The following is a 27,930-nucleotide window of genomic DNA, read 5'->3' on the forward strand; positions in this document are numbered from 1 at the left end:
AAGGTATCATTTCACAAAACCTCAACTCTAGTGTTACAATATCACAGAATCTAGATTTCAATCATAAAACTCACGCTCTAGCCTACTAAATCCTCGACAAATTGATCCACTAAATCCCATCTCGTTCCCTTAAAAAAATCGCTTTTTTCTATCCACTTTGTTATTCCATGATATTCCTGCTGAAATTTATGACTCTTAGAACTTCTCTATTTTTTTTGTTAGTATGCAGCCTTCTGTAGTCCTTTACCAGTTTTGCCCTTTACCAGTGGTGGGCAACTTGTGTGTTGCGGGATGCAAATGACTTGAATCGTGTGTCCTGTGAGGTTTCGTCGAGGGTTGCCCCGAGCGACACAAATGAAGAAGGCTTCATGTGAAGACCAAATGGTGTCCATATGGCTACCAAACGGAGGTGCTTTTGATTTGGTATTAGTTAAAAGAGCTTTAGAAAAGCCTTAAAAGCTCCGTGTCGAAGCTTTCTTCATTTGTGTCGCTCGAATACCACCAAGGTGTACCATGACATAATAAAGTTTGTCCAGACCTGCCATTCTTTATTTCTATCTCGATTCCCTCATAGCATAAATTCTCTCATACATATATATGTTTGTGATATGCTTTGCTCATTCATTGTGCAACATATTCACATTTATTTAAATTTTATAAAAAAAAGTGAACAATGCAAAAAATTTATATTTGAAAAAATTGAAAAATATTTATGTATATACTGCAGAAGGCATTGAAGCTTAGGTGCTTGAAAACTATTCAAGTATGTAGTCTCAGTAGAATTTTTACTTTAGTGCAGCCAATTGAATCGTTTATGCTCAACACCTTCAAAAAATGTATAAATTTTGTTCCTGTTTGAGAACATTTAATCGCTAATAATTCAGGATGTCTCCATTTCTCTCACATTTTTTCACATTATCCACATTTCCTCGTTTTTATTCTCATACTCAAGCATCATATTTCACAATGACAGGCTGAATATATAAAAAAAAGTATTTCATATGATAAATTGCGTGAATTTTCAGGAAATTAATGTTGATGTTGATTTATTGTTTGAATTTGTAATGACGATGATGTCTATATCCCAAAAAACTGAGTCAGAATAGACGCGAGAAGTAGAAAAGAAAATTATTTAATTATATACGCGATGGACGTACCGCAGGATCACTTTAGAAAAGTCTTAAAGAAGAGAAAAAGTCAAAGAAAGTTTATAAGTAAGTTGATGGGTCGTCTGCATGCCAGAGGCGTATCCAGGAGTTATTTTTGAAAGGAAGAAGCTTTTTGAGGGTTCCTTTGAAGGAAGCGAGAGGAAAAGATTGACTCTCCTAAACCAGAGTTGGCAATCGTCTGTCTTTGGCCATTTTCTGTCGTCTACAATCGGAACTTGACGCCTACCATCGACGGCGGCCGAATTCCGTAGGCTACCGGTGGTAAAAGAGCTCGTGGTAAACCAAAGAACACCACGAAGCAAGCTGTCGATAAAGACAGTATTGCATTTGATATTGGCAATTGGCAGGCAAAATAGCCAGCTTTAGAGGTCATCTGACGGGGGTCATGGATCACAGTTGATCTGTATGAAGTAAGTAAGCCTATAGAGTATGACATTCGACTGACTTTCCCCAATTGCCCCCAGCCAATCACCATCTCTGTCTCCTAAACATGCCCCTGCTTTCATCCTATTGGAAGTTCTATAGACAATATTAAATGTGGAATGAGATGTTCTGAAAATGATAGGATACCCTCTAGGTGGAATAAAGTTAAAGATATCATAATAATATTATTATTTTTTATTCTGTCTCTAATGAATTTTATGTTACATTCTAAGAATTTCTCGAGGGTATGCTTCTTTTGTAATTTTTTTGATGCTTTAATGGAAATTAAATGTTTTTTTGGACTTTAAAAGAGAAAGATTAAAGAACGGTTGTAGCAAATGTGTTGGGCTATTTCCCAGAAAGCACCCAGACTTGACTCCGACCTCAGGCAGAGTTGCATTGAATCTGGTCTTAAACTATATTCTCGCTAATTTGGGATCGGATTTTTGGCAATTTCTACATCATGTGCTTTCGGGATTCGCTATTACTTGGAAATTTGAAAATTATTAAGCTTCAGATTTTGCGATGCTAACATACGCAACGCGAAGTACCGAAGGCACTTCGATTCTGATTGATAATTGTTCTCATCTTACATAAATCAAAATTCGGGACATATCGAGACATTAGAAATGTGAATTTGCAGTTTATGTTGTAAGAACATCCTTCAGGAGCTAAGATTCACAAATGAGCCTAACAAAAGATCCTCGATATGTTAGCCTTTTTATCCAAGAGGATATACAGGAGGAATAGGGTCTTGAAATGGTCATTCCATCTTAATATTTGGTAAATCTATGAGAACTTGGCTATAACCTTGCAATACAACAAGATGATCCCTTAAAGCATCTTTAAAGTAACTTACTTCCAACATCTGCTCCAATATCAACTGCTCTAACCTCAAACTGCAAACCTAACATTGACTATTATTACATTCTCAAAATTCAATTTTGTCTTGTAACTAAACAATTGAATTACAGATGAATATTTCCCACAACATTGCAACTTCCCTTTTCGCAAATGCAAAAAGGAATTAAAGAATTTTCAATATTTACATTTTAATGCATCTTTACACAATTTCTCTTTATCCAAGCTAGCATTACTGCACATAAAATTTATTTATATTAAAGAAAAAAAGAGCATAAATGGAAGCAAAGAGGATTTCTATAAGTGCAGACAAATATGCTTTTATCATAATATTGTTCATTGATGCTTCCTCGCTTTTGTTTCTATTCCTTTTTAACAATTTTTATTCATCTTTTACTTGCAGTGCAAATTTTAATTAAAAAAGCAGCAATATGCTTCTTTTGATCATTCCTTTTTCCATTTTTATTAATCTTTCTTGCTCCTTTCAATGAATATGAAACGTCCAATGACAGAAATACGTGTGAATTGAATGGAAATGTCTAAAAAAATGAAATACAGCATTGAACATGAAATGGAAAAAAGAAAGGAAATATCCTGTCAGAGTGTTAAGTGTCCTATATATTTCAATCGTAACATTTTTTCTTACTTTTCTTTTCTTTATTGAGCTTCTTTTCGCCATTTGGATTTCTGTGAGACTAATTCTAGACAGACATTTTTGCTCGGGTAGTTGGATGTTGGATGTTGCAGAGATGGAGAAAGATTGGAATAAGTTTGAATAAGATTATGTCCAGAAATGCAGACCTACACATTTAAAATGGAGGAAATACAAGCCTATCATTCTTCGCCGAGCTCTAGTTTGAATAGAACCGGTAAGGATAACTGTTGTGGCATTTTAATAATTAGATCAATTTACAACCATCAGGACATGACATACACGTCAGACATCTGGAAATTTCAGAACTGGAAAGTGTCTCCAATCCATATTCTGCTTAAATATCTTGTCTCTTAAATACTTTGATCCCTAATAACTAGAGTTTTGATACCCCGAAGACAAAGAGCACTAATTCACCAACTTGTTCCGAATAGGAATCAAAGCCACGTCCTTCGATTCCAGTTCATGTGTTCTTACCAGTAAGCAATCGGAATTGTTTGAAAGAGCTTGACAGATTTTCGATTTCAACTATTATCTAGAACAAGAGCTCGAAGTCGAGTCAAGTTGACTCGAGTCGATTTCAACTGTAACCACTTCGAGCTCTGACTCAAACAAACAAGAATTATGCTCTAAATATGCTCACAAAATTAAGCAAAGTCAATGATGACTCATGTACACACTAATTTTGGTCAAAATAGGTCAATATGCTCATTGTCTATCAGAGAAAATTCTAACATAAAGGTTTCCAGACAGTGTTGAAGCTAATTTACTTGCAAGGGAAAAACTCAAGAAGAGCATTAACAGTATCACGCAATGCTACAACTGTCAACAGTGGGGACACACTTCAAAGAACTGTGGCTTCGAATTCCGCTGTGTCAAATGCACAGAAAGTCATCCTCGAGGAGAATGCAAGCGGAAAACCACGACTGGTGATCCGAAGTGCGTGAATTGTGGAGGAAATCACTCAGCAAGTCATCGTAAATGTCAAGCTTACATCTCTTATGCAGAGAAAATCAAGAAGAGACAACCGAAGTCGGCACTCGTTAGATTTCAAGCATCATCCAATCCTCCAGACGTTAATCAAACCAATTTTCCTTCTTTGCCATCAAAAAAGGACGAAGTTCAAGTCGATTGTAATGAAATAGTCAATGCAATCTCATATGCCGAAAAACTCAGAGAGGCCACCAAGACCGAAAGTCTTCTAAAAAGGCTTTCTGACGCTCAAGAGAGGTTAAACAAAATCCCGAACATTGATTATATGATCAATCGATATTATCAGCTAGTAGACGAACTCGAAAAAACTTCAACAATGGATGAAGCCTGGAAGGTCCTCATCAACTTCAACCAAAGAGTCATAGCAGAAGCACCCAGCAGACAGACAGCGTCAACTTCTACTAGTTCCTAAGTTTAATATTTATTTATTTAACTTTTTTTTTTAAATTGGCATTTTTTTTTAAATTTTTTTTGCCGTCATATCATGTGTACCTAACAAATTTATGATTCTTAATTACTGATCATTCATTATGTATTTGATTTAAAGCCGTCTAAGGCTAACATCGAGCAAATTTTAAGAAGCTCCGCCATTATGTCATTTTTGTTAAATAAAAAGGATATTTCTCTATTTACTTGCAAACGTCAACAATCCCTCCTTAATCTTACCACCCCAACTCTGAATGTTCCATCATAACTAGCTAAAGAAAAGCCCCCAAAAGAGACAACAGAAATAAAAGATGAAAAACATTGTGTACAAAATTTTTGCTTCATTTGTGTTCCGATTTATTCCTTATCTACCTACAATATAATAAAAATGTTTTCTTATTTTTTTCCTTTTTATCATTTTTGTGTTCTTCCTCCTCGGGCGGTGTAAATAATTGATTTATATTAGAGACGAAAGAAATAAAAAAAAATATTCACGTTAAAAAGAGAAAAAAGGTCCTTTTATGGAATGGCATAAAAAAGGGGGGATAAAGATTTTTGGCACTCAATCATATCTGGTCGTTTTCTTAGTTGAACTCACTTTATGGACGAAGAGGTAAGGATAAGATAGAAAGTATGTGAAAAAGGGGTGGTTTGGATGTTATGTGAGGCTTAAAATGGTCAGTTTTGATCTTTAAAGAGACTTGATGAAGGAAAGTGAGCATGGACTAATGTTGATAATTAGGGTAGGAATGCTGGATGTTGTGTCTGCAGTTCAATACAGCGATAAGAGCTGTGGAATGTAGATAGGATAGAGAAGAAGGTTTAAGTATGGTTTTTGTCAGGTTACTCAACATCCTCCGATAGCTCAGTAGGTAAGAGCACTTGGCATCTGATCAAGAAGACGTGAGTTCAAATCCCAGTCGGGCTAAATTGAGGACAGAGCTCAAAATTGACTAATTTTGTATGAAGTCAAAGTCGACTTTTCCATGCAAAGTTCAAATCGATTTCTAACTCTGGTTGACGAAAAATGGACTTTCTTTTCTAGAAACTTAGAAGAAGTATGGTTCCGAACAACAAAACCTCAATGCCCCCTAATTCAATTATTGACATAATTTACGCACAGCCCTCTCTAAGAAGATATAAACTAAATACACATTTTTAGGTGATCTTTGTATCACATCCCTTTTTACTCTTTGTGAATTCATTCCAAACAAGTCTCGAGAACAGAAAAAAAGAGAGACAAACATTGCATGGGTCAAACAATTTCCATTCGACTAATCTCATGTTGCCAACTAAAATTTTCCTTTTCCTTCTTTTTATTCATAGATTCTGTGCATATTCACAAGACATTTTATTCTCTTTACAGCTAGGATTTTTTTTTATTTCTCACAATTTTCCCCTCAGCTTTTTTATTTTTATTTCGTTCACGCTACACGTGAGAAGGACAAGAGAATTAGTCCCTTACATAATTTTTTTTTTTCTTTTCCTTTTCTGGGTTTTGAAGGATAAAAAGATAATATTTAAAAAGATGAATGAACATGAATATGTATGAAGAAGAAGAAATACGAATTAAAAGATTCTGTGGTCAATAGATGTGTATTGTGGAGATGAAAAATTTAAATGAGGAATAGGAGGGATTGTGTGAGGTTTATTTGTATATTGTTGAATGATTTATATGGAATTAAAGGTTGGTTAGGGTAAGGAAAGTTAGTGATCAAATATCATAGCAACAACACATGTGCTGACATGTTATGGGATTTGAGAAGGCTAACCTTAGAAGACCCTTAGTCTGACTATGGGATTTGAGGAAGTAGAAGTCTTACTCCAAAGCTGTCTAAACGTCAAGTGTATTCCATCTCGTGGTTTCACCCTGATAACTCGAAATACACCATTGTTGACTGAGCTTTTTGCCGGGATAAGTACGTAAAAGGATGTACTAAAGCCTATGGAATACAACTCGTCTGTAAAGTGGCAGCCTTATAATCAGGCATAGTGATAGTAATCTATCATTTCCTCCTTTCTTAAAGACTGACCAATTGTCTAGATCATCCCCAAGAATTTTTAAGACAACTGTCGAGACTTCGAGGCAATTCCACAAATTCTTGCTGTCAAATACTCTAACAAATCTGTCACAAAACTATCTAAAACTTCCCAAAAATATGCTTTTTTCCCAAACAATTCCAAAAAAGCTCAAACCTCATAAAAATATGTTTATCAACAAAGAACCATCCATCTTCCTTTTTTTGTTCTTCTCCTTTACAGTCGACAGAAATATTTCACTGACCCACTTTTCCATCTAACCATCTTCCATTCTCATTTTTATGAGCGAGAACCGAAAAAAAACTCAAATTTCCCTTTTTTGTTCTGTTGGAAATAAATAAAAAAAAATATGAGAGACATCCACAGACTCATAGCACACACATATTTATTTGTTTTCCATGGCTTAAAAGATAAACACAAATTGAATAACGAAACAATATCATCATTTTATTAAGAATTCATTTTTCATACTTTTTGGACTTCTTTTTTTCCTATTTTTGAACGTTTTATCCCGAGCAACATAAATTGAAGAAGGTTCTGGCATGGTGCCAATCTATGGAAGCCATATGGACGCCTAACAGAGACTGCTCTAAGGCAGCTTCCATTTGGTAACAATAAAAGAGCTTTAACGGACCCTTAAAACCTCCATGGCCAACCATTCCTCATCTATGTCACCCGGGCATGTAGTTTTGTTGGCATGGAATAGGAAAAATGTTTGCAAAAAGGAAATTTTTGTCGGTGAATCCTTTTATGTAAAGAAAGAAATTTTTTTTTTTTTTGGTTGTTGTGTAATTTTTGCCTCCAGAAATGAACATCTCTGCTGTACCATACGATGAATTTTATGCTCCAACGAAAAAAGAGACAAAAATTAATGTAATTATATACCTTTTAACTTTTTCTTTCTTTTCTATCCTTTATCATTCTTATTGCTTGATGGTGATGTTGTTATTATTATGTTCAGTTTAAGCTATTCAAGATTTTGGTGCTTTTTAAAGAATTTCTTTTTTGTTCTGAAATTCGTATGGATATGAAGAATTTTATTTTACAATTTTTTTTGGAGAGAGTTCATTAGTGACGTCTACGAATAGTTTACCCACCTGAGGGGTAAATATAGTTAATGTCTAGTTGATGACTAGTTCTAACGTATTTTTGGATACTCAGGCAATTATTTTGACTGCTTTATATTCGCTTTAAAGCTATTAAGAACGTCCACTTATTAAGTAACGCGAATTCAGCAAAAACTTAGAGTTTTTGTCAGCAGCGGCTAAATGCTCAGAATTAGGTAGACTGGAAACCAAGAAGATTGACCATTAAACAGTGGACTATTAAGAAGAACTGGACAAGAAGACAATAATCATGAATAACTTATGCAAAACTACGGCTGGATAGGTCACACAGTTCACAAGCGCAATACAGCAGAAAGTGGCAATGCAGGTGCAGAATCACAAATTTGTTTTACCGCCCTAGGATGTTTCAATTCACATGAGAAAAGACGCCCCGGAGCTCCAAAAGCAACATGTCGTAGAACAGTAATGCGAGAATGTCAATAAAATGTGCAAACATAGAATTTGTGCAAGCTTTTGTGATGTGGCCAGCAGTAGATCCTAACAGACAATGAGCACGCTTATATGGCTGAGTGATGGCATATTTGAAGCATGTGGGCATGCACATTGTCTCTTTGGGAAAGTCAGACTGAATGCTTTTTTAATTAAGCTAGGCTTTACATGAGAGCATTATTCCAGTAAGTAAGCAAGTTAGAAAAGTGAATCAATCAAGTCAATAAGTCAGACTACCTGCTCCTACCCCTCGTAACTGAATCTTCATGAAAAAGTAGCAAAATCTAAATCCTCCCTTCCCCTCTAAGAGCGCTACATAATAAACGAATGACCCATTCCAAAATCCTAGCAGAAAATTGCAAAACAAAAAACAATATTTAAATCCAAATAAAACCAGCTATTTCATTATTTGCCTTATCTAATTGTTAAATTTCTTAGCAACACTGTACATCTTTCTTATGTATATATATCCAAATAAACAAAAATAATATTTTTCTACTCTCAGCATAAAATAAAAATAAAAACTGAACAACTGACAACAAGTCATCCCCAAGACAACAAGATCAACATTTTTTCACGAGAACATAAGCTCAAAGGAAGAACAAAAAGAGAGTCTACATACATCGGTAATGACAATAAAAATAAAAGATGAGGAAGAGAGAAAGAAACATTTTTTTATATCATTTATTTGTGTTGAGTGAAGTACGCAAAATAAAAAATAAAATAGGAGGAGTTCGTGAATGACGTCAAATTGGTAGAGTTCTCAAGATATTCTTGGGATCTCTTCTCTGTCTGTCTATCTGCCTATTTGCTTATCTGTCTGCTTCTCTGCCTACTGCCTATCTGCTAATCTTCCTATCTACTTATATGCCTATCTGCCTAATCTATCTATCTACCTATCTGCTTATCTGTCTATCTGAATAATTGCCCATCTGTATAATCTTTGTATTCTGTCTAATCTACTTAATCTGGCTAATCTGCCTAATCTGCCTAATCTGCCTAATCTGCCTAATCTGCCTAATCTGCCTAATCTGCCTAATCTGCCTAATCTGCCTAATCTGCCTAATCTGCCTAATCTGCCTTCACTGTGCCGTCAGGGCAACTTAGTGTCTTACCATTAATACGGGGACACAGTTGTGCCTTGACGAGGACGGTGTTGTGCTCGGGAATTAAACTGAATGGATGTCACACCATGGCCTGGAATCACAATTGGTCTGTATGGCCAGCGAAGCAAGTAAGTAAGTGTATTACACCTAATGGCGCATTATATAGGAGAGCTTGCATGTTCCCTTAATGAAGGACCCTCTAACTCACTGCAACTGCATCAAAAATTAGGAAATATTGAAACTTGATGGACACGCTACCCAACAAAAGCACAACCCCACAATAATAAAGAAAAGCCTCATTCAACATTCGTCCAACAATGTTGCCTCCTTGCAAATCTTACAAAATTTACTTGTATTTTTGATGGTCATGAATAAGAAAATAATATTGTAATTTTTTTTATATACATGAATAATCAACTACTCATAAAGTATGAGATAAAGTGAGCTAGGAATGAGAACATTCTACCTTAATACACGAATGTTCTAAGCTTTAGACATTTTGATACGTTATTTTCACCTTTTAGATTTGAATAAAAGGATAAATTGACCTTTCACACGAATTTTCGTACATTTACACAGGATTTTTGTGGATGTAAAGGTATTGAAAATACACCCTGATTTTTTTTTTACAAATCAAAATTTCATATTTTCATTCGATTGATATTTTTTTGTTATCCTTAGCACTCATGTGTATGGGCTTTGTGAAGGTCAATGTTAAGCACTGATAAATGTTTGAAGGGTTTACTGGTATTCTAAATGGTTTGGTTAGGTAAGGAGTTGGACAGAAAGTTAGAATCGGAGTGCTTATTTTGAGATTAGACTCCAAAACCACTACTCCTCATAAAAACCGGATTTTGACGAATCCCAGAGACATGCTTGCCTGAAGTCAACTTTTGGATCGATTAAACGACTTGCCCAATTCGCATAATCTAGGTTGCAGCGATATTTTTGAGAATATCCCCTAGAACACCAGCCGTAAGCCTCAACCAAAACTAAAATACCGTGTTCCATGTGTTTGGCGGCACATAGGTTACCCAAAACTGCTCTACTTTTGAGATACTAGAAAAAACACCTTTTCACCATAACCTCCAGGCAATGTATCAAAAAAAGAAATAAAATTGTAAATATTTTCTAAGATCAAAGAATGTTGAGCATAATTTACGCTGCTGATAGGAGACAAAACAAAAAAAGGAAGTGCGAAGGTAGGCCAGAAGAGGACACAAAACAACAAAAAATTTGTCATTATTTCTTAATAAAAAATGAAGAAGGATCCTGTCGTGACATGAAAATAGCCCAAAAAATTGTATTTCCATCATATTCTCTAAATTATATTCCTTAGCAACAAATTTTTTCAAGTTTAATTTCATTTTAATCTTATTAAAGTCAGTAGGAAGTATGATATTGTGGTGGGGAGCTAACTTCTATTCGGAGAAGCTCTAAATTATGGAGAATTAATTTTCTTGAAATTTTTTAAGATAATTGCGGTTGACTAGGGAGAAACACGACATAAATTTTCTTTATAAAAATTTGGTCCAATAATTTCCATACAAAATTAGATTATAGATTAGAATAATATTAAAGACTGTATGGCAGTGCTGGACAACCTTTGTGCTGTCAAAAAATTTTGAAGATGCCATTAGCCGTATGCCGTGTGCGATTCCAACCAAGGTCTACCACCAAGGAGTACCAAGAAAAATAAAAGGTTGCCAACCACTGCTGTATAGCATGGCAACCCTAACCAATATTTTATTATTTTTAATTTGCCATACGAACGAAAAAGAACGGGAAATAAACAAAACAACATCGTGACTGTGATTTTCAATATTCAAAGTCAAGTTCAATTAAATGACAACTTTATTCGCAGTTAATATTGTTGAGTTTATAGGAATAATTAAGGTTTTTTGAGTAGTTTTTGTAATTTTTAGTAGAATTTATGATTTTTTTTTCTTCACTAAAGCTCCTTATATGGAGTCTAGTCGACTTAAATCGACTTTTCGTTATAAATTCTGAGTTGATTTCGAGATTTGGATTTCACATGGAGCTCGTTTGGTTTAAACACTATTTTTTAAGTCTCAAGGTCCGTGTTGTTAAAGCTTATCGATTAAAAGTAAAATTGTCTTTAATTTAAAATTTGAAAGAAAAATTCTAAAGAAACTTTTAGATTGCTGTTAAGTTTAAATTACCTATACGAAATTTTATTGTTAAGTTTGAATTACGACTATGGAACTTTTAAAGTAGACTAGTGTGTCACAATTCACAGATTTAAAAGACCAGTTCTCTCAAACCCACGCAGAAACTAGAAAAAGAAGTTTTCCAGCTTTTAAAAGTTAGAAATAACTTTTTTAAAATAAACTTCATTCAGACTTGTTGTTTAGTTTTGCAATTGTGAACAATATTGATTGGATATAGATGTAATTAAGAACTGTTTATGGATTTCACAATGATGTTTATTCTTAAGAGTTTAAAAATACCCTGGACTTTTGTATGAAAAGGGGTTTTAAACTATGTACAATAAATATTATTCAAATCTCAAATGAACGTTATATCACTAAATTTTAGTTTCAATGTTGGACTAGGATTATTTAGAGTTTCGGTCAATACACCAACCCACAAAATATTACTTAAAATTTGGAAGAGATTTTTGATGAAAAATTCAAAATGCCACTCTGGTTCCTTAATTATTTAGTAGTATCAAAAAACAATTGGTTAAATTAAATCTAGTCAAAAATTATGCAGATATCATTTTTCACCAAAATTTTTAAACATTAAATCACATTCTTCAAAAAAAATTAAATCCCTCCAAATTTTTGATCAAACATTTCAGCTCTTTAAAGCTCTTCAAAAGCAGAAGCTATCGCAATAATTTAATTTCCCACATCCTTCCAACCACTTTTCTGAGAGCCAGTTTTACAACAAAATTAGAGCCCTTTTTCGTCACAAAATTACAAAATAATAAAAAATATGATACTATGGAATTACGATGACAAGTAAAAAGTTAGTAAAAAAATTTTCATAATTACATTTAATTCCACATTTCGGCTAATAAAATAATTAACTTTAAAGACACCCATCACTCCTAAGAACACACAATTAGATTTTTTTTTTCTTTAGAAACTTTTTTTTATATTTTTTTTCGTTAATTTTATATTTTTTTTTCGAGGCAGTTGTCACATAGATTTACAACGTTGTAATACACACTTTACATTTATTCTTTTCTCTCTCTATTTTTTATTATTATTTTTTTTCTACTTGCTATTTGCTTCAAGGTGATTAATTTAGTTTTTTTCTAAGCCTAAAAACAATTAATTTTTTTTTCTTCTAATTTTCTTGCTTAATTTCCTTCGTTTTTCATGAAAATTTATATTATTTTGTATACATATCGTTGAGGGTAATGTAGAACAATGTGTGAGTACGTTTAATATGCGTGTGACAAAAAACAGTAGAGAGAGAACTTTTTGACTTTAATTAACACACCTTTAAAAACTATACACACTATATATTATACTATATAAATTTTTTATACTATATTTTCCACTTTCACAACATAATTATACTATATGCAATATTATTATAATTTTACTTTCTTTTTTTATATACTTTTCTTCCTTTAATTTTCCATTAATAACAATTCCATAACACAAATACCGAATTTTCACTTTTCACGCGCTCGTTTAAACAATTTTTCCTTCTGCTAATAAACTTTATGGCGGTAAATTTAATGTTTTTAAAGCTTTTCTTTAGTTATTAACCTCAATATTTTTGTTTTTTGTTTAATTTTGCTATTTTTATCAAGGTTTTTAGAATTGTTTTATTGACCTACTATTTTTCACTTTATATTCTTCATGTTTTGTGTAATTTTGACTAAATTATATGCAGTTTTTAAGCAATTTTCACTAATTTTCACTAAATTTCTTGCAATTTCAATCAAAACAACTTTTTTTTCGGCCAAATCCGCGAAAAAATGAGAAATTTTCAAATCCAATGTCAATTATGTTCTGTAATTAAAAACATAAATTCAATTTCGATTCAAATTCCAATTTCAATCCAGCAACAGAAATTGCCTTAATTTTTGGCCTAAAACACTCGACAAGCAGCACAAAAAAATATCAAGATTCATTGAGCCGAAGGAAGATAAATGACTACTATCCAAAACTCTCTATGAATGTAAGTGACTATAATTTATCAATATTCAATTTAATTCTCATTTATGTGTTTAGGGGAGAGAAAAATTAGATATTTTATTCCTTTTTCCTTACTTCTCCAACCATCCACAAGCAGCACACAATACACAATTTCACTTCTTTTATTTTAGGTACAAGCACAGAGAAAGAGAGCAAGCAGCAAAAAGGATAGAACCAAGGCCAATTAATTTACAGAAGCAATTTAATTTAATTAGTGTCCATTTGTTTGTTTCACATTATCATGAGAAGCATGTCGACTACTTGAATTGACCAAAAATTGTTCATGTCACACTGTGAACTTAATTCTTTTTTATTTATTATTTTTGCGGACCAAACCAGAAAGTATATTCACGCTTTACGACCGACACATGCCGTACGCTATCGAGCTTCAAACAACAAATGTGCTTTCCATCCGTCTACTATCGTCTACAAGTTGATTTTCACTCACGAAAATAGTTTTTTGTTCTTTGAGTTCCATACACAAGCACACAATTGTGAATCGTAGGATGGAAAGTGAGAGAGTGAGAGAGAGATAGAGAGTAATAATACGGAATGGAAATGTATCTTGCCAATGTAATGCTATCGTCTCGTTTATTCACAAAATTTATTTTTCCAGGATACAATGTCTCAACACATACAGTCACAACGAGACAGTTCGTTGAGCTTTTCCAATTTCATATTACGAAATTCATTCCAATAGCTTTCACCGAATGTAATGATGTAAAATATAGATTTTTTTTCTGTTCCTTTTTTTTTTTTTGTTACTCAATCTTGTTTGCTTTTAACAGCACTAGGATGATTCCTTTTCCTTCTCAATTTCTCTCTCCCACTTGCACATTCACATATTTTTTCCATGTCATTGATTCTCTTCTTTTTTTAATATTTTTGGATATAATAATTTAATGAATAATTTTTGTCGAGTTCATAACTCAATACACACCGTTAATGTCATACTTGATATGGTAAATTATTCATTAATTAAATTTAGTAAATTTTTTAATTTTTTTTTGAGCTCCAAAATATACAAGTCCTGAGTTGTATGAAATTTCACGACCGCGAGATAAAATACAGACGTTTACCGATCAAGGTGTGTAGAAGAACTGAAACTGATGTGATTGGAAATATTTATTCCATGCCAGCATCTCCGGAAATGAGAAGACGGTGTTGTTGTGTTAATACGCAGAATCGGGAAATAAAAGCATGAAAGTTTTCATCATTCGGTCGGGTCCAGTATTGGAAGTGAGAGCATTTCCTTATTTGTTGTTGTAAATTTTTGGAATATAATGAATGAATGAAAAGCTTAATGATGTTGTCGATTGACAGTTTTTGAAGTTTATCACATGGACTAAAAATTATTGCGACTTTATCATCGTAATTAAACTGTCAGCGACATTAAATCGATGTGTAAATAAAAATGTGGGAATAAATCATTATAATGTACTGCTGGATCTTTGCCGGCTTGTTGTTTTGTGTTTTGGTTGACCCCCAAATCCCTTCTTTTCAAAGCGGGTTGTGCAGAGGGTAGTCTAACAATTAGATTAAGAGCGTGGGTTTTAAACTGTTCTTGTATAAAATGTAAAAATTAAGGTGAGGTTGAAAATTAATCTTGAAAAGAATTGAGGAAGAGGGGATATGACCCCAAGATCCACTCTCCATGCCCTATGAGACAAATAATTTATTCAAGTTTAAATGTTCACAAGAATCGGGTTCGAAAGTTGCATACAAGTATGCGCATATTGTTTGCAAGAATTGCATGCAAGTTCTAGAATTTTCATGTAATTCTATCACTTGTATGCAATACTTGTAAACCATATGCGCATACTTGCATACAAAACGTGTAAATTGTGTGCGCATGCTTGCATACAATCGTCGAACCCTGCTTTTACCACTAAGATGGTAAAACTCTCTTTATTTTCGATTGCCGTGCAGATTAATCATGATCTAGGAATTACGTTAGAAGCAGCTTGAGCCTGACTTGTTCTTAATTAAAAATACAATACTCTTGGGCAGCAATGCTAGTATTCTTGCAGGCATAATTTTTGAAAATAGCCACTTTGACGACTCCAAGACGTTTTGATGATCACCTGCTTTGATATGACTTAGCAGAGTATTAGTGACAATGTTGCGTTGCTAAGGACTGTCTCTAAGAACAGTCTTTTTCCAAGAATTCTTACTGTTCCCTAGCCTTACAAATATTTGTATATCATTTATAAATGAGCCCTTAAAATAAAATTGTAAACCCAATTAAAAAGTTTTTAATTACTAATTATCAATTCTTTACAATATACAGCCCCCAGTGACTCGTATCCCTGACACACAATGCTTTATACACATTATTTGTATGTCAGACAATAATAAAAAATTCTGATTTGATTACAGGATTGCTTTTAAATCGATGGATCGATACAACGGACTAAACTGTCCCACTTTAGTTTGGAATATTAATAGTTCTGATTTATATCTATTAGAAGAATTTAAAAGTGCTTATTATAAGTTTTATTTAGGTGAAATTAATGTTGTTGCTAAATTAAAAAATACGTCATAAAATTTGACTACGACTTAAAAATTGGACACGTTCTAAGGAGATGTTCGCTAATTAAGCTAAGGTTTGCTAAACATTTTCATAATTTTGTTGCAAATCCTTAAGTTTTTAACATATTTTTCATTTATTCCTGTACATAAAATCATTAAAACACTCTCAAATGACTTGAAATCATCAAATAAGTACGTTATTATAGCAAATTACTTTAACGTATTATCAAAATACAAATCTTTCTTTGAATTTTCTGTGACCGTTACGCAAAGTTCAAAAACTGAACTTCAGATTTGTATGAGGAATGAATTCAAATTAACAAATTAACGGTTTTCATTCAAATTAGCAAAATCAAAGCTAATTTAGTTATTTTAAAACAAAAACAACAAAAATTTGCATCATTTACATTGTAATGATTACTTCTTTTCCTTAGAATTGTCCCAAGATCAACAGAATACAAAATCTAACTATAACGGTCACAAGAATATTCAAATAATTCGAAGTAGGGCATCATCAACCGAAAATACATTTTCCATACAGTTAACATCCCCTTGTTTACGAATTTTCGTAAACAGTTTTTCGGAGACGATTTTTAGTTTAGTTTAGATTCAGAATTTAATTTAATAACAAGGACTAGCAAAACAGTGTCTGATAATATATTAAAAAGTACGTATAAGTCCATAAAGTAATACTTAACAAGTGTAATACATCAAAATATTGTGAAATGAGGTGTAAAATAGTGAAATTAATAAAAAAAATATTGCACAAAAGTTTGAGTGAAAAACAAAAAAAAAAAATAAATAAATTTGCTGAGTTTTCTAGATTCTCGCGTCAGCTAAGAGACTTTTAGTCACTAAAAATGATTAAATAATCAATAAGGGATTTTTTAATGAAATAATAAATCTATTAATGGATCAAAAAGTAGTGATTTACATCATATTTATGGACTTTCTTTGTAATTCTCAAAACTTTTTATGCTTCTCAATGATCTTTGATTAATGCTTGTTTGGAAGTTATGACTTTGATTCGTAGTCAGTGGTTTTAATGATATATAATTGATGTTTGAAGAATTGGGCAACAAAAGAGATTGAATAATGCTGAATTTTTCTTATTTTTTGGACTGGATCTTACTAAATTACTCAAGCTACCAATTTTAATCGTACTTAATGTACTCAGCACATTCTAATTATCGTAATCAGTCACTTGAAGACGAGTTATTTCGATAAATTGATAGCCGAGTATAATCTGATGATTTTTTTTTATCAGAACAAAGCTGATTCAAGTGCCAAGTTCCGCTTACGTATTGATAGAACTACAATAATACCTTGTAAAATAATACATGACATTGAAAATGAAAAAATATAACACAGAGAGAGAAAAAAAAAGGTTTAAAAATAACAAATAATTGCACATAGTGAGTGATAATAATCGAAAAAAAAGTTGATTCCATCGGCACTAAACATTGTGTCAGACTAATAGGCAGTTTTGTGAAAGATAAACAAAAAATACATTAAGATACGGAAGAGATATAAGTGTAAAAAATAATCAATAGGTGTATTAAGTAAACAATAGATAGATTTTTCTCAGTGCTTTACGTCATTAATCCTCTAAGTACGTTAACTCTTTGCACGTGATTTACAAGTTTGTTTTCATCCCCTTGTTTTGAGTGGCTTCACCTGTATGGTGAAATTCCTTTCCTATCTGTTCTATTTATTTATTTATAGATCACTATTGGCACATCCAATATTGACTCAAATAATGTAAATTCACATGCAATAATAAAAAACAACTTTCCCATAATCACGATTGCATTGATTTCATCATCACCCCCCTCATATTCTCACTTGAGAGAAATATGTATGTGCGAGTCTATGGAACAACTTCAAAGACTGACCTAGTTTTAATACTGACACATGATGAATTATTGATGGATGGGTGCGAGTGACTGTCCATACGAAAATATTCCCCCCGAAATGTATTATGCGTATATATAGTCAATGACAAATTTGTGTGCTAAGCAATGGGGCAGAAAGTAAGCCATGCTATGCTGTCTTTAATAGAATTATTAGTTGTCTATTCAACTAGGGTTTTTGTCAACAGGAAACTTTAACTTGCGCTATCAATTAAGCATAAAATTGATTGCATGTGCAGGGGATTACCGACAATAACTTCCTATCAATTTTACATGACATGACATTCTAGTTTCTTTATCAAGGAATTCTTGATTATTTTTTCGAGTATTTTCTGTGCGAATTGCGATTAAATTAAGTCGTATCTTATCAACACAATGTATTACATTGAGCAGCTATACACACACAAGGCGTGCTTGACAAAAAATCTGAAATTATTCAGTTTGTGTACTTAGCGTCATAATTTAAATAAACAAATTGCAGACTGAAAGTGATGCAAATTTTTTTTTGGGGTGATTTTGACACTTTGTACAGCAAGTTGTGACATGAATAAATGCTGTTGAGAATTTTAATGAAATCAGCTCTTGTGCTTCTTCTCAGAAATAAGATTTAAGTGCTCATAAATTAGCAAATTTACTGAACACCGTCTTATCGATTTAATTAATCATTAAAAATGGCATAAAAACATTTTAAGTATCTAAAGTTTATAGAACAAAGAATGTCTATATCATATTTATTGCCGATAAGCTTTTATCTTATGGCTTAAAAGTGATTTTTAGTTATTTACGGAAACCCCATATCTTGTTTGATAACAGAACAGCAACAAAAAATTAATCCTCCTGTAAAGTGGGTAGGCAAAGGTCTGTGCATGAGCAAACAGAAAATGGGTAAAATAATCATTGTTTATAAGTGTTTGTTATCGGAACTAGAGCGCATTTTGTTCTTTGATGATGGTGAAATAGGTGACCAAGAGATTGGGTAATCTATAGATGCTGATAAGAATATCTCAGGCTATCAGATTATGCAGTGACTTGATGTCAGTTACTCTTAGCAAGCGTTCTTAACTGGATTTGATTCAAACGATATTCAATAATATGAAATTCTGAGCAGCACAACGTAATCGGATGGGCAATGCTCCATTTTCGCTATAAACGTGTCTTAACTATTAACTACTTTGGCGAAGGCACACGAGAGTCAATTTAGAGTTCATCGGAAGCTGGATCTGACTTTAGATAACTTCTGCCAGTTTCTAATTCCAAGAATTTTGTTCCAAACACTCAGATCGCAAAGTAAGGAAGATTGTGTCAAGATATTTAATGCTGTTTACTATTAACTTGCGAAACTAGCTTTTAGCTCCTCAATTTCTTACTAGAGCCATGCTCTGATGGTAACCTAGGTTTCTACAAAACGCTTTCCATCTGTCTCGATTGTTGGCCTTATCACAAACTGTGGGCTACTGTCATCTATCTTTTGTAGAACTTTAACTGCTTTCGTAACTAGGATGAGCTCAAGATGAGCGTTAAAGTCCAGAAAATCTTTATCTGTCAGATCCAGAATAATTACACAGAAAACTATTAAAATCCACCTTGATAGAAGGAATCTAATAAGAATCTACTTGAACAAAGCCTTAAATAGACCAGCAATACTGTCCAGATCTATTTCAAGACAAAGTGAATCACATTCCATCTTAAAACATTCACAAGACATACCAGTAAGGAAAAATCAGTAACAAAAATATTATAAACAAAAAAAAAAAGTCAAAAGATATAAAGATAATGGCAAATGGAAAAACAAACGAAGCAGGAAAGCCCATGAAGATAAACAAAGCAGCATTATTTGTTTACTTTGCGTTAGACAAATGACTATGACTTTAGGAACTGAATAAGTTTTAAGCCTTGAAAAGGGAAATAAGAATCTGTAATCTGAGGACTGAAAAAAAATGTGAACTTTTTGTACAGATAAATGAGATGATTGTAGACGCTGATAAGAAAGACATCGTCTTGCCTTGAAATGAGATGTTGGAACAAGTGTTTTTATTTTTCATCTCATTCGGTTCATTAAATGCGCCGACACGATGGATATCAATCATAAAAAATATATACACAAAAAAGCATCAAAACAAATCAATAATCTCACATCTGCTCTGCCTTCATCTCCATCCTTTTATTGTTATATTGCAATTACAAAATCGATCTGATATATTGTCACAACAGCACATATACAGCACACACGGAAATGAGTGAAATGAATCATAAACATGCGCGTGTGCAGCATATTATCCCTCTTGTCTTCCCCCTTTTTTGGTTTTGACACCCGATATTATGGTCATGTATGTGATTTTAAAATGTGCCACTAACTGCTTCTATGGTTGATCTTTTTTTTTTTTGTTGACTGTGACAATATTGTCATTGCATGTCTTATCATTTAGCAATCAGTCGTCACAAAATTCAATATTCTTCGTCACGGGTTCAGTTTTATTAGTCGAATGTGATGAAGTTCGGTCGTGAATCTTTAATGCAGATTATGGTTTTTGGTCATGCTTTGAAAAGGGATCAGATATAAAAGAAGGAATGAGATGGATAGGGGATGTTTGGCAAATAAGCTTGACATTGACTTTGAAATTTAATTCAAAGCGTCTTGTGTCGGTTGGGTAGAGATAGAGATTAGAGATTGCTTTTGAAGATTATTGTTGACATTGGTTTTATAGAATCAACTGATTCTGGATTTTATATTGATTAAAGTGCTATCCTGTTTTGACAGAGTCAGTCTAGATTAGCGTCAATACACATTGAGGATCTATCACAGGACGGTACACTACAATAGCCGTGAACTAGCTAGCTTTAGATTCTGTTCTATGAACTATGAAAGCTGACGTGGCTCAATATTTCAAACAGATTAGAAGTTTTTGACTTAGTTTGTCAAGACTTTTCACTTTTTGGACTAATATGAACAATAACACAGTTCACTGACTATATTTGTAGGTTGTAGACAAAACCATTATCATTCTGGATCCCTATATTAAAAGTAATCTCAGCAAAAGACTAGTCAATAGTAATGACAGTTCTAGTTAGACTAGTCACTAGTAGAGACAGTCCTGGCTAGACCAGTCACTAATAAAGACAGTCCTTGTTAAACTAGTCTATAGTAGAGACTGTTCTAATTAGACTAGTAATTACTAGAGACAGTCCTAGTTAGTCTAGTCTCTATTAAATTCAGTCCTATTTGGACTAGACACTAGTATGGATAATCTTAGTTAGACTAGTCACTACTCTAGGACTATTGAGTGCTAAATAGGCCAAACCACACATGTTTTCCTTCAACTAACTATGAAATTCAATCAAAATGATCAACCACAAATCTCCTTAGTCTGATAAACGTATCATATGAATTTATTGATTTGATAAAGAAGATTAATCTCAATTTAATCCCATAAAATGCGTTATCTAGTCATCCAACACTGCATAGTAACTTCTAAGCTTCGACAGCTGATGAGAAAATTCTAGAAAACTCAACAAAAAAACTTTTTATTATTTTTGTGAAACTTGATATATATATTTTTTATGTGCACTTTTTCGTCTCATATCACAATATTTTAGCGATAAGATAAAGCGATTACACTTGCTTTAATTAAAAAAAGAACTTTTTGTTACCTTTACGTCATGTTAAAAAATGCTTTAAATCTAATTCTTTCTTATTTTTCTCTTTAATTGCAGTTTATTTATATCGCGATGCGTGTAAAACGGCAATTATCAAATACGCATGCATTGTGAGATAATTGTATGACAATGCAATTTAAAAATTCAAAACAAATAAATGTTTAGATAGATAATTATGATATAAAATTTATAGAAAATGAAAATTTTTTTATTAAAAAGTGCTTGAAAGTGTGAAAAAAAAAGAAATTCTTAAAAAAAAAATTATAATTTTTAATTTTTTTTGCTTTACATTTAATTTTGAGTGATTAGCGAGTAAGCACGAATTACTCGAGTGTTGTGTGTGTTTATTGAATTTATTTTTGATAAATATAAAGAAAAAAATCGTAAGAAAAAGAGCTCAAAAAAAGTCAGTGAATTAACACCTTAAAAAAGTGTGATAAAAATTTTATTTTTTATCATTATTTGTGAATTATAAAAAGAATTAATCTTGAGTTTCTTAATGACATTATTGGGCAGTGCCCCCGGAATGGCATTTATGATGAAGAAGAAAAAATATAAATTTGAATGTGACTTAAATCTCGAAGAGATGATTGAGGTGCCATTTTTGAATGCTGTGCTGTTTGCAAAAATTCGTTTATTGGATGGCGGATTTCAGGAGATAAGTAATAGGTAAGTCAATATATTCAGAATATTTTCGTTAGGAAATTAATGTTGACATTGAAAAATCTAATACATCGGAGAGAATCTTGTTCGTCTTTTATTGGGGAAATGAAGATTTAAGCAGGATTTTGTGGATGATTGGGAGGGAATAACTGACTTTTTGTCCAAGTTTGTTCATCTAGTAGCTAGTTGCTAGTTGCTCATCTAGTAGCTCTATCTTAGAGAAGTAAGATCAGTTAAAATCTTTAAAATTTACCATCAAAATTGGGTCGTGTATCCTTTTCCTCAGTATTTTGATAAGCAATGATAATATGAAAGAAACATATCGTTATAATAAGCTGAAGACACAGACATGAAAGGCACATGGCGTAAAAATGCCCAAATCAGCATTACTCATTTTCTTATATCTACTAGTTAATTTGTATGTAATTTGGCAATTGTAATACAATAGTCAATTCTTATGACTAACGTGATTATTCAATTCAGATTATTCAACTCACAATATGATTCTTAGACTCATAATCTGGCTCCAGGTCAGATTTGCTAAAATAAAAAGAAGGTCACAGTCAACTTAGCCTATTGCCAAATTTTCGCTCATTTCTGTGCCATTTCTGTACTAAAATTGATCCTGATCGTCATTTAAACTCAATAAACAGCTTGATTGTAGCTATAACGCCCATGTGTTTACTTGTTCTTGCAGCAATCTCTTTACCCAAAAGGTTCAAAACATTCTTCTTTAAAATTCACTCAAAATTTTTTTACAAACAACCAAAAAAGCTCATCTAAAATTGAAAATCAAATAAAAATGTCACAAATCTGCAACCTCTATCAATCGATTCGAATCTATTCAATACACATCCGATCCATTTTGTTATTCGTCTATTGAAAATAAGCTTCAATTCACAAAGAATAAAGTGCCCAACACAAAAAGCAGATCGAAATCAGCTCTTATTTTAAGAATCCCAAATGACCACGTAAAGCGATTTATTGGTCATTTTTTTTAACTTGGTCTATATGCTTAAAAACAAGTTTGTTTTTTTGTGGTTTTACAAGAGATGTAGGCAAACATCAAATTTTATATTATCTAAGCAAATATTTGTTGATGACATTTTAAGACCTAAATGTCATCTCATGACGATGATTTTTACTTACTTCCTTTGACAAAACATCTAAAATATGAAATATTCCAGTAATTATTAATGGGAAAAAAAATGAAAAATCAACATTAAGGAACGCCATAAAATTTCATCGTCTGTGCTTCATTAAAAATTCATATTCTTCCCTCATGAACAGATTTTCCCATTTTTTTTCTTCATCCTTCCTTCCTTCCATAATTGACTGTTGATTTTTCATCAATTTTAACTTATAATTACATTTTGCCATCTACTCAGACTACTTATGCTAGGGTGGCTAAGGGACTTTTTGAAATATATTGGGACATTTTTGGATAAAATCGAGTCACTTCTAAGTTTGGCACTGATTGGGGTTATTTTGGCACTGTTGAGGTTCGTTTGGCACTATTGGGGTTCGTTTGGACTATTTTGAGTGTTAATATTCAAAGAACTAGTTAAATTACGTTAGAAACTTGAAAAAAGTGCAGACACAGCAGCAAGGGAATAAAGTACAACAGTTGCAAAGCAGGAACCTGTGACGGACAAAAACCATACAAATTCTTGATAATTTGTACGGTTTTACCTGTCCTGGTGCCTCTGAAAAGTACAGCAGCGTCCTGCTAAAAATACAGCAGATGGCCACCCTAACTTACACTAGCTCAATATACCTGCATGACACTTTACTCTTGATTTTAAATGTTTGACATTAATCGATTTTTTTGTGTTCATTACACACGTTAAGGGTGACTCTTTCTTCCTTGTTACATGATCGTATCGTACATATTACATAACCTTTTTTTTACTCGATTATTAATCGAGGGTTGCCTTTTTCAGGCAACAAATTTTTTTTAGCCGACATTTCAATTACTTTTCCTCAATTTTTCCTCCACTTGATTTACATAAAAATAAAACATGTGTTGTGGCTCTACGACAAGCATATTTAATCAAGTTTCAAGTTTATTTGCACTTTTAAGAGAGTTCATATCGGAATATAAACTTGAAAAACAACATAAACCGCCTGTCGATTATCGTCTAGAATGACAATATGCATGATGATAAGTTTACAATGAAATTATATTGTTATTGTTATTATTTCTCATATTTCCGTTACTGTGTACATTAGAGATGAGTGTTGGCGTTGTTGGATGGTAAACAAAAATTTGATTAAAAACTCTGTTGCTAATGGGGGGTAATTTGCTGGAGTTGGATGGTATAGATCAGGATGGTTTCTTAGACTAATAGGTAAAAAACAAGCTTTCATGGTACAGAAGTGCTGCTATGGTACCCAAAAGCGATATTTTTGCCAGTTAGTTACTTTTCATGAATATGAATGCTTGATAAACCTACAGATCAAGTGTGATCCAGCAGCCGAAAACTAGTTCTATCACTGCCTTCCGGTTGCCAATTCGCGATACAAATTGCAATACTGTCTCTATCGACAGTTTCCTTACATGAGTTCTTTGGATTCCCACGAGAGGGTCTAAAGGGTATTTGCCATCCATCTCGAATCCTCAATTTTCCACAAAGCTATACGTCCCCCTACATGCTCTCCCTTCATTGATGAAATGAAAAATTGTGAATGACAACTTTACATATTTTTCCGTTGCCACTGGTTACGGCTATAAATGTAATTATAAAATACAAAGTTTTTCGGTGTTTTGGGGTAGCATGTAAATTTACACGTACCAAAAAAAAGTTTTATTTTTAAAATAAAACATACAAAGTGTTTTCAAAAAAGGGACAAATTTTTAATTGATAAGAATCAAACACAATTTATTTAAAATTGAAGAGTTGACAACGCAATACATTGTGATAAGGTTCAGAATCACTTAACAAAACTATTTTTAGTTGATAAGTGCTTACTGAGAATTTTTTTAAATGTATTTTCAAGTCCACTTTATGTCTGTAAATAATTTAATTCCTAAAAAGCTTGTTAAAAATAGTCAATAACGGTTAAATTTACAAAACTTGCATAAGGCATCCTTGTAGAATATAAATTATTATTATGTCATCATCATCATCAACAATTCAAATGAATTCAATAATATTTTTTGCGGTGAATACTAAAAAGGTCTCAAGCTAGTCTCATTTCATGTTCAAAATCGTCTGCCTTACGGAATGAAAAATGACAAAAGATTATTCATACAGACAATAATTTTGATAGATTTTTACAGTAGAAATACATATATACGATAAAATAAATAAGCTAGATGAAAATGGGGAATTATGCAACAGACTCACATACAGCATCTGCAAAAATCATTTATGCATAGTCAAATACAGTCAGATGCTTCTTACTGGTTTGATGTGCTTTTTGTGCATTTGCCATTGTTTGGATAATTTTCTTTATTTGTCTGTAAATCGGATGGGATTTAATGAGATGCTGACTGATGATACGAGGTTGCTAAGCTTGAGTCTAATTGTAATCTTGAGCTTTCATATAATTTCAATCAGATTTTTGGGGAATTATTTTTTTGAAGACCTTCAAAAAATTAATGCAAATTTTGTGTGTTCAGCATCTCAATTCAATGACATGATTATTAATGATTATGATAATTTGAAGATCAAGTTCATCAAACCTGATCGGTATGAATTGCATTGACTGTTGATTTTGGAAAGGAGTTGTACCAAAAAAGTTGAAATAGAGATGCATACTCAGATTTCTCTTAGATGCATACCTTGATCATTTACTTACTTGCTGGAACCATGCTACGATGTAGAGCCCTGGCTACTATCTGACTCTAATGCTGGCCTTATCACAATGTTTGTCGCATCTTACTGACATTCTCTTTGAATCGTCCTGCGCGTTGTTTCTTTTGAGCTCCAAGCTCCAAAGCTACTAAGTTCCTGATTCTCATCCTAAGAGCCCTTCAACCTAACCAACCAGACCATTCCCGCTCTTTCGATGTTGAATCATATCACAGCCTAGCTAATTAAATTACAATGGTTTTGTATTTCAAGTTACAATATTTTCGCATCTAACCGACATTGTCTTAGAACCGTCCTACGCGAGCTTTTAGAGCTCCAGGGCGTGAGCCTTGCTACTTTTTCGCTATTACATCACATCACAGCCTATCCAGTCCAACTTAACGCACCCTTCAGATTCTAGCATTCATGCTCATCCATTTCCATTTCATTTTGTAATGATGATACTGATATGCTGTATGTTGATGTATGCCAAAAAAAGAACATTCCATCTGTTGTAGATGTTCATACATATCTATATTAAGTCAAACGATGTTGAGCTATGAGAAAAAGCTCTTTTGCAGTTAGTTACCAATCCATATTTTTTAATTACATTTTTAGATTGTAATGTATAATTTTCTCTGTCTGTTGTGTATATATATTTTATTTCTCGTTTTTACTGTCTTGACAAGCATGCACACAACATGAAAAGTTGTAAGTGCGGAGGCAGAAAATGATGAATGAACGAAAAATAAGAATGAAAAGAGATGAATGAAAAAAAAAAGCTTCCCATCAGTTCTATGTTTATGCAGTGCAAGGCCATCACTCTCTTTTTTTTATGTATATTTTTTCTTTACTGCCAATGTTGCTTCTGCTGTTGTTATGAATACCTAAATACGATGTACATTATTCTTTTCTTTTTTTGCTGCTCTATTATATTCCTGTTCACAAACAATTTCATTTTTTAATGGAATTATATGCAATAAGTAGAGCATTTTTGTGTATACAAAACTTCGCCAAAAGCAGCAGCATCAGTACAGTTGGGCAAACACAATTTTTTTTTTATTTGTAAAACAAGACTGTAAATTTTATTTTTATTTTTTTGCGCGCATATGTAGTTGGCTTGGAGGTTATGTAGCGAACCCAATTTTTTTGGTCATTAAAAAGAATCGAATCGATTTGAAAGATTTTCTACACTTACGTGCTCCGCTATTGTCTGCAATTTTAACGAAAGAATTTGGACTTAATAGGGTGTAAATAAAGAAAATTAGACAAGATTGAAATGTTAATGTGAGAAATCCGTGAAAAAAGTGTGTGTAATGAGGTGTTATCCAATGTCATTGATGTATGTGACCTAGAATGGCACAGTTCAGTTAATTGGTTCAAAATACAGAGCCAGGTCGTTATGACACCGGCACCTAGTCAGAGTGACACCGATCTGGAATCTAATTTTTGATCGATTGACTGATTTGTGCTACTCGGGTACTTATTTTAAGGATTTTGAATGAATAGAGATAGCCAGAAAGCAAATTCTTTGCATATTTGATGCTAAACTGGCCTGTGGACTCCTGACTAGCACAAATCGATCAATCGATCAAATATTCAGCTCCAAGCTGACATGACTCTGATTTAAATTTAAATAGAATCCGGCACCATGCCAAAGTCAGGCTAACCAGAGTCATACCGGAATTTGGATCAATCAACCGACTTCTGCTATTCGGCTATTATTTCTCTATTATTGGCCAACTTCTCTAGATCTACTTACATTACTAGGCCATAAAGTTCATAGTTTATGCTATAAAAAATCAATATTTATGCTAATTCATCTTTAATTTCATACGAATATGATGCACAAAAAGATTGATTCAATCAACAACTAGTTCAACGGCTGTAGTTTGCAAATAAATATGCAGAGTGAGTTTGTGGATGATGTAAACATACGCGAAACAAGTTTTTCAAATTCATTT

General features: G+C 32.8%; 2 protein-coding genes and 1 long non-coding RNA gene across 7 annotated transcripts in view; 2 read left to right on the forward strand and 1 right to left on the reverse strand.

The window, feature by feature from the left end:
* GABA-B-R1 (gamma-aminobutyric acid type B receptor subunit 1) overlaps positions 1 to 12,704 on the reverse strand; it is a 264,953-nt gene extending 252,249 nt beyond the window's left edge. For all 4 annotated transcript variants that reach the window (XR_011544131.1, XR_011544132.1, XM_070636303.1 and 1 more), the window contains exon 1: positions 12,247 to 12,704. Coding sequence is in view for 2 of the 4 variants with exons in the window: in XM_070636303.1 (XP_070492404.1) it covers positions 12,247 to 12,297 (51 nt within the window). In the remaining 2 variants the exon portion in view is untranslated. The remainder of the gene's footprint in view (positions 1 to 12,246) is intronic.
* LOC139087481 (uncharacterized) lies at positions 11,172 to 14,895 on the forward strand. The gene is made up of 3 exons (XR_011544133.1): positions 11,172 to 11,303; positions 13,275 to 13,390; positions 13,539 to 14,895. It is a non-coding gene; the product is annotated as an uncharacterized lncRNA (long non-coding RNA).
* Positions 14,896 to 16,514: 1,619 nt separating this feature from the next.
* Positions 16,515 to 27,930, forward strand: part of LOC139087509 (putative uncharacterized protein DDB_G0277255) — a 60,126-nt gene continuing 48,710 nt past the window's right edge. For both annotated transcript variants that reach the window (XM_070636337.1, XM_070636338.1), the window contains exons 1-2: positions 16,515 to 16,606; positions 21,564 to 22,175. In XM_070636337.1, the coding sequence (XP_070492438.1) occupies positions 22,006 to 22,175 (170 nt within the window). In that variant the 5' untranslated portion in view covers positions 16,515 to 16,606; positions 21,564 to 22,005. The remainder of the gene's footprint in view (positions 16,607 to 21,563; positions 22,176 to 27,930) is intronic.

Source organism: Chironomus tepperi, unplaced genomic scaffold, assembly GCF_022539635.2.
Source record: "Chironomus tepperi strain 1889 unplaced genomic scaffold, CSIRO-AGI_Ctep_v1 contig_123, whole genome shotgun sequence".
Taxonomy (NCBI): domain Eukaryota; kingdom Metazoa; phylum Arthropoda; class Insecta; order Diptera; family Chironomidae; genus Chironomus; species Chironomus tepperi.